Source organism: Dermacentor andersoni, chromosome 2 (assembly GCF_023375885.2).
Source record: "Dermacentor andersoni chromosome 2, qqDerAnde1_hic_scaffold, whole genome shotgun sequence".
NCBI lineage: Eukaryota > Metazoa > Arthropoda > Arachnida > Ixodida > Ixodidae > Dermacentor > Dermacentor andersoni.
In genome coordinates, this window is record NC_092815.1 from 146,309,143 (window position 1) to 146,317,388 (window position 8,246).

At 48.1% G+C, this 8,246-nt stretch overlaps 1 protein-coding gene across 1 annotated transcript; it reads right to left on the reverse strand.

Moving 5' to 3' along the window:
* Positions 1 to 4,229: 4,229 nt before the first annotated feature.
* LOC126540621 (iripin-2-like) lies at positions 4,230 to 6,263 on the reverse strand. The gene has a single exon (XM_050187463.3). It carries the CDS (start codon positions 6,086 to 6,088, stop codon positions 4,895 to 4,897), a length of 1,194 nt encoding a protein of 397 aa, XP_050043420.1. The 5' UTR covers positions 6,089 to 6,263; the 3' UTR covers positions 4,230 to 4,894.
* Between the last annotated feature and the right edge of the window lie 1,983 nt (positions 6,264 to 8,246).

Sequence of the window (8,246 nt, forward strand, 5' to 3'; positions counted from 1 at the left end):
CCAATGCTTGAAAGATAGGGACCTGTAGAATCGTTCAGATTTCTCCAGTTGGGTCCTCACAAAAGCCGACGAGTCACCGGACTTCTTGAGCAACATCATGTGCACAGAGGAAGCCAATTTTCACAGAAACGCACAGGTAAATTTGCGTAATGCACACTATTGGAGTGGCTACAATGCCCACTGGGTAAAGCGCAATCGGTACCAGTACTAGTGGTCGTTCAATGTGGGGTGCGCAATTAATGCGAGTGCTATAACCAGTTCCACCTTCGATCCCACACTGAATGGACAGCGTTACGTGAACGAAAGTCGTGCAGGAGTGGTGGACGAGTTTCTCAACAAAGCACCGCTGTCACATCTTCCATTTCTGTGCATGGTATCAGCAAGATGGAGCACCAGCACACAACAGCAGCGGAGCACGAAACTGGCTGGTAGCGACTTTTCACGCGCAATGGATCGGAAGGCACGGGCCTATAAATTGACCAGCTAGGTCACATGACCTCTCTCCTCTCGATTGAAAGATCGATGTGAAAGATCGTGCTTAAATGATCGAGATGGATGTCAGATTAGCTCAAGACAAGGATAACGGATGTATGCAGTAGAATTTGAGCGTCGGTCATCAAGAAGGCCGCTGAAGATGTGATAAAACGGACTCACTACTGCGTAGCTGCAGAAGGAGACGAATTAGAACACGTCCTTTATAGCAGTAACTGGTGTTTAACGGCCCTTACGAATTCATGGGTAATAAGGGCGCACTGAAATCTGATGTATTTTTTTGTTTGTTTCTTGTGCAGGAGTCATGATTCCAATTCGGCTCATTTAGAAGCGGTTATTTACTTTCTTGCTTATTTACTTCTTTGCCTTTTCTCAACACGTGGGTCCCTTCCCGGTCTGTTTATTTCGCTTTTATTTTATGCCATGAACCTGTTTTTCCAGCATGTATGCACTCCCATGAAAACTAAAACCATCACTTTAATTTGGCTTTGCTCCGGAGCAAGTTTCTGGCGCGAAATATAGCTGCGCTCGCACTCTTGTCGATGCGGTGCGAGCAAAGCCGGGCTTTTGAAACATGCTACGCCTATTACATTGCTTTTCGCGTTTCGTGCGTGTTCAGAGCGGCGCTTCGGCCGCGTTATCAGCGGGCTCTTGTTATCAATGTGATCAGTCGGTCTTGAAAGACGGATAATAAGTGTGACGTAGAGAGGGAGGAATAGCTGCAAAGCCGCGAAACCTTCTGTTGGTGCCCCTTCCGTAGCATTATAAAGGTGACGCGCTGTCCCTTCGGGTTTGCGACAGGCAGTGCAGTTGCTTTCAATGAACTTATTTGAGGGCGCTGCTTTATGATGCGGCTGTCAGCGGAGTCACGTGGTATTTTTTCATATTTCGTGAGGTTTGTTTGCCAGTCGGAAGAAATTGCACGCAATTAGTACGTCGCTGAAAACACAGCAGCTAGATGTCATTCGGGGATGTCTGGGGTGCTTACAAATGCCTCAGCCTCATTGACACTTTGATAATTAGGACAGTACTTCTCGAATTAGATAATTAATTGCAGTTGTGGAATTAAATTTCAGGAACGAAAGAATTACTGGCGGCCACTCAACTGTACTGGAAAAAAAATGCTCTAGTTTTTCTTCGAGTAACGCGACTGCCCTTTCTTTAAGTCTTGGTGCATGATAGTTCAGGGAGCCTGTATAATTCACTCAGCAACCGAAATTAAGCCAAGCCGGATTCACTCTAAATCAGAATCAACAGCAGTCATGTGCAGGAGCGCTTATACTCGGACTCACAGAAAAAGCAAAAAAAAAAAAAAAAAGAAAAGAAGAAAGAACCGAGAGAGATAGAGAGGGGGGGGGGGGAGAGAGGGAGGCTGCAGTTCGCCGGAAAGACGAATCAATATTAGTGATCGCGAGGTATACGACAATTCCACGAAGGAAGACTACCCCCCATCAAGAGAGGCCAGATTCTTGGTGGTGGGAGAGGACTCGGGCTGTGAAATTGACCTGTCTCTTCACTATGAGGTCTTGTGAATTCTCATATAAGGCCGTCACTTCTGTGAACAATTCGTCGAGCTGACACGAAGTTTCTTCACGGGCAGGAAAATATATATATATATATATATATATATATATATATATATATATATATATATATATATATGTGGGGTTCGGTAACTTGGTAGACCCCCCCCCCGCTCGGAAAAATGAGAATTTTCCGCGTATGCGCACGGGTGACTGTATCGGCGGTGTCCACCGTGAGGTTCACGTTCTTCCACGTTCCACGTGGCGCGCGACCTGCAAACAAACAAGAACCGCTGTTTCTCAGGCTGCACTGCTTTTCCTCGTTACCGTATCGTTGCGATGGAGAAGTGCTCACAACGCATCGGTTTAACAGTTATCGGCATCTGTGCTGTTTTGAGTTTTCTCGACGTAAGCCAACAAAAAACGGAATTTCTTAAAACGGCAATTTCCCTTAAATCGCGCTACGTCGGCAGTGTTCGCTAGCTGTTTCTACGTATAACCGCCGACATTCCCCTCATTGGTTCCTACCCAGGAAAGCAATATATATATATATAGTAGTGACAAATACGGGCGCCAGCAGAAGACGGAAGAAGACGGTTGTTAGCGCTCGCGCTCGGCCGAGCGTTGCCTGTTTCTGTGCACTCTTAAAAACGCCTATAGCGCATCTGACCTTAAACGCGTACTATCAATATATATAAACTATGCATCGAGTTAAGTGAAGCTGATTATCCATTAATCACGGCGCGAAGCCTAATTTGCGTCAGCGCGCGACAGGTAATTATTTCGCTAGTATAGCAGCTTGGGTTTGTTGGTTTTCCATCCTGGTGTTAACAGCGCAAAACGTAGACGGGACACGAGACGAGAAGGCGCAGCGCTTGTGGTGTCGCCTTCTCGTCTCGTGTCCCGTCTACGTTTTGCGCTGCTAACACCATCGTAATTATTTGGAGTCTTGTTTGCAGTGACCAGTCCAAGTTTCAGCTTCAGAGAGCAACGAGATGGGACATTATATTTGTGAACACAGCTGGCTACGTGATTGCACAAAACTGGGACGTGCGTGCGAGATTCGTCTTGCTGGTTCGTCTGCTATACGCCTGCACGTGCTTTGCGATGTCCTCGCCATCATCGTCGTCCAGCGGCGATGATTTCACTCAGACGGGAGTTGCCGCCGTGTCAGACGTGGCCAACCAATTTCGGTTACATCCACTACAAAGCAACGAGTCAGAAATTGCGTCCAGTGAGAACGAACATCAGCAAAACCCGCGCATCGGCCACGTTCAATGAGAACTGAACTTTTCGCATGTCCTAATTAATCTCATTTTCATAACTCTGGCTAGGCAGGAGCAGTTAGAAAGTAGGAAGCGCGTGGAGCGGTTTTGAACTGATCCGACTGCTAACTGGCTCGTTGCTAGTGTACTAAACGAAAGAGGCATATTCGAGTTTTGGGCGATGGAGTGTTTTGTAGAGCAGTAGTTTTAACAGTATGGATGCGAGAGAAAAATTGCGATGAAGAAAACTAAGCGTGTAGTTGGCACTGTTGGTAACAAATGGTGCCTGTGCATTCTTGGATAGATCGCTCGATAGACAAACACAGACATACTTATCTATGTTAACATGTGCTGATTGGAAGCCATTAGGCAGATAATTGTATACATTAGGGTGATTGGTTTTTCCGTGATGTTCTCATGGCTTTACATTTATTAACAATAGGATTCATGAGCCGCGCTCTACAACATTTACCGATGTTATTGACATCAAATTTAAGGTCATGACAGTAATAATGGTTAACCTTTTCTCTCTGTATGGCACAATCGTCAACGAAAAGCTTCGTTTGAGACCTTCCGTTAGGAATATTAATATGTAAAGAAAGGAGGGGTCACAGCACGGATCCTTACGGTACACCAGATATTTCAGGACCGTGAAGCAAGTCGTGGAGCTGTTGCTCTACACTGTTGTCCTGTCAACAATTGTTTCAACAATAGTGCGTGTGAAACAGTGCCAAAAGCTTTAGCAAAAGCGAAAAAAAAATGTGTAAACGATTGAAGCATGGTGCAGTATATGGAAAACAAGTTATTAGTAAATTTGATTCATTAGGTTTCGCAGAAACTCTTTTTATGGAAACCATTCTGACACTCTAAAAAAGCCATAATAGACTCCCAACTGATTAATAAGTCTGGTGTGCAATATGTGCGCAGGGTAATGAAATGAGGCGATAACTGAAAGAATTGAGAACGTCCACGAACTTGTGCTCGGAAACCACCCTGCCAAACGTCCAGTCAACTTCTTTATTCAACATGAAGGTACCCGAAACACAGCGCACTTTTACAGAATGAGAAATAGAACACACGCTGGAAAAGGTTCTGCACTTGCAGACGCTCTTTGTCTACTGGAAGACACGGCTGCGTTCTGTTGTCGCAGTGCTGTGATAAGACATCAGTACATACCCGTGTAGTTGTTTGTTTTCGTCGACGAAAAACAAAAAAAGGAAAAGAAATAAAGAGGGAGCTAGTGGTCAGCCGGTGACTAGTTAATTGAATGTTCTTGGGGACCTCACGGAATATTGAAATGCGCAATGTACAACAGGCGGTGCCGAGCACGCTGCGACTGGTGTGACAAACAACTTTTTTTTCCGTCCCACAGCAACGCCAATTCACAGCCAACCAGATGTAAAACAGAGCCTTGACGCGACCACTTTACTGTCTGTGCATCGTAATTGTCTAGTAACGTTATTTGGAGCGGCACATAGGCATTCAAAAAAAAAAAAAAGGGAAACGAAGCACAGGTATTGGACTGTGGGGTTCCGGATACGAGTAGACGCTTTGCAGTCCTTCAAAACTCTTCCTTAACCAACCAACCCCCCCAAAAAAAAAGAATTGCCCACGTCAAAGGCTGTGGACTTCACCGATGAAGAGGATGCGGTTGGTGTTCTTGTTCCTGATGTAGTACAGGAAAGGGCGATCAACGGTGAACAAAACCGGCAGAAGTGGGGCAGCCGGAGCAGGCCTGATGGACAGTCCTGTAACGGCGGCCGCGACGGTTCCCACCTCGTTAACCTCGACAGCTGCTTTGTGCACGGCGTCCGATATGTGAACGGGCGCACCCTCGGTGATGCCGCTGAAGTTAGCTGATCGTTCAAACACGGTGTTCAGCCCGAGTGCCTGCATCGCGGGCACCAAGTTGTAGGCGAGACTCATCTCGAACTTGGGCAGCCTGAGTACGACGTCTTTCCTGTACAAATTGCTGCCGAGTTCTTCGAGAGTGGAGACCGACAGGCCATCCCTGAGTGCCTGAAGACCAGTAGGGGTGTCCGGGAGCATGACCACCATGCTGAACTTGCCACCCTGGTACGGTATCTCCACAGCGGACGCGTGCAAGGCGTCGATACGGGTGTACGACAAACGTGTGCAGAGGTGCATCGCCGGTTTGCTCACTTCAGTAGTTCCGAGGTTGAAGAAGGGCTTGTTTACGGTGTCGGCGACGTCGAACTTGGTCACCCAGGTACCCTTGAAAAAGACAGCGTTCAGGATGAACATGATGATGTTCAGCGGCTGATCTTCAGGCAATATGCCGGAAATCTTGCCCCTGGTCTTGTCGCGCACCCAGGCGTTGACTTCAGCCGCGACCCTGGGACCTTCGTTGGCGAAGTCGGCTGACCGGAGCTCCGCGTCAAAGACCTCGCGCAGCTGCTGCTTGTAGTCGTCGGTTACAGGGAGGCCCTTCTGCGCGAGGACCATGTTGGCCGCATCCAGCGTCACATTTGGCGAGGCCGCGAGCTGCAGCAGGTTCTTGTAAGCAGAGAGCACTCTTGCCCGGTCTGTGAGGCCGACCGCTGTGTGACCGAGCACAGACCCCAGCTCGTCCTCTGAGCTTCCCCGGGCACCAGCGTAGGCCATGCCAAAGGCAGCGGCGATGCTAGTCGGAGAGAAGAAGACGTTGGTTGAGGGATCCGGCATCGCAAGGTGCTTCAGCAGATTCACGGCGAACTGGTTGTGAGCTTTGGCGAGTAGCGTGTCGTCGTCATGACCGCAGGTGACTACTACGAGCATCGCAGCGAGAAAGACAATCTTCGTGAGCATCGTGCCTCTTCTACGAACGTCTGGCTGCGTCTGACTTCTGGCCGCGGTGACGGTTCTTCATAAAGCGCTCGTGGTGACCTCTGTTTTCCCGGACAGATTTGTTATTCTGCCGCATTGCTGCCACGTTCGAAGATCTGCGATTGCACAGCTCACCCGTCACAACAGCTCTGTACGCCTTCGTTTGACGTGCACGTGTCAGCAGTCCGTCTTTATCTGCGTTAGCGCCAAACCACGTTCGTTTGTTTGCTCCAGAAAATATATGTTGGCAAGATGTTGGTTTCTGACAGCAAGAGATCTCCGGAAAGAGCTGCCTTGAGACAAAGTTGTCGACTTGGGTTACAGTATTTATCGCCACTTGCCAGAGGGTGGATAAATATAACCGGAGTGTTTTTATGCTTCGTGCAGGCTTTGCAGCGCCGCGTTATTATTGCCAGCAGGCCTTCCGCGTCAGTCCGCCAAGGGCCTACGTGCTCATACACTAATTCTTTCGGAATATGATAGTTGATGATCGTTCCATAGGCTTGTTGGAAGCTTTGATGAAAAAAGTGTGCTTCCCCAGAAGCCCCCACATCTATAGGGACGCCTGTAGGTACATGTAAGGTGTGGTGTAGTAAAGCGCTGCGATGGGCAAAATGGGCCATTGGTTAAAGCGGAGCTCTGAAGAGAAGCATGACGCCTGTTTTTGTGTGGGGAAGGCCGGCGTGCGATGGAGTGCTTGGTATGAATGAACAACGCAACCTGCCTGTTTGTCCCGGAAATTTACTTTGGAACGTTCGCCTCCGTTCCGACAAAGGCGGTATGCGAAAAAAAAAAAAAAAGCGCTAGCGTACTCAGATTTATAGGTGCACGTTAAAGATCTCTAGGTGGTCGAGATTATTCTGGAGCCCTCCATAACGGCGTGCCTCATAATTAAAGTTTTGTTTCCGTGCATAGAACTCCAGAATTTTATTTTGCAGCGGAGCTGTTATACGCTAGGTTCTGGCGGTGTGCGTAGCAAAAAAGATGGCAGCCACTGCAGAGCTAGAAGAGATAGAGCATAAAGCAAAAGCGCATCACCGGGTATGCCCCAGCTGCGTTTAATCGCGAGAAGTGTGAAAACGTATCGTGATAAAAAATATCGTAATAAAAAAAGTAAAACCTGAATAGACACTCTTTAGTATGGATTGCAATTTGACGTCATGGGATCGATAGGCAAACCACGTCACCTTATCTCAGTTACCTTCCACCCGTGCAACGTGTAGGCCGCGTGCGGTGAGGACTGCGAAATAACGGCGCACCTACCGAGGACACCGTCGTGAACAGAAGCGGGGATGTGCGCGGCGACGGCGGGCGGCCCGTAATACGGACGAAGATCGTGCCGCAAACGCCAAGCGTATGCACTTTTGGTTGGATCGCCCCTACCGACTGCACTTCCATCGTAATTGTGGGTGATTTCAACGTAGACGTGTCTCGGCCTGTCGGGAAGTGGTTCGTGGCATTTCTCTTGGAAAAGTTCGGCATTCAATGTTACGCAAACCTCAGTGTTGCCACGATGCGTCATCGGTCATGTATAGAGCTCACATTGGCCTAGACCCTTTATAGTGTCGTCACAGAGCCACTGGCCGCATATCATAGCGATCACAAAGCGATAGCCACATTGGTGACCAAATAATCAATGCAAAAAAAGCAAACAAAAGAAGGTTAAAATTAAAAAAAGAGCATTGAGGCAAATCAGTTCTGTGGAAGCCCACAAGGTGGAGTAAAGTATATCAAAGGGAAAGGTTGGCATCCACCTGAATCGTAGCCCGAAGCTACAAAGAAAACTCATACGGGCTTCTGAGAAAGCCTCGTAGTTGAAGAAAAACTTCCGGACCAGGACAAATATTTCTTCAACTACGAGGCTCCCTTTCTGAGAGAACCGTACAGGTTTCCGTTGTAGATTCGTGCTACAATTCAGGTGGATGCCAAAGGGGGTGGGGGAGGGCGGGGTTAAAAAAAAATTAAATTATGGGGTTTTACGTGCCAAAACCACTTTCTGATTATGAGGCACGCCGTAGTGGGGGACTCCGGAAATTTCGACCACCTGGGGTTCTTTAACGTGCAGGGCGGGGTTACAACCCACAATCTTTCTTTTCCCCCCTGCGTCACTGATCGGCCTATATGTGGTGCTTAATTCGAA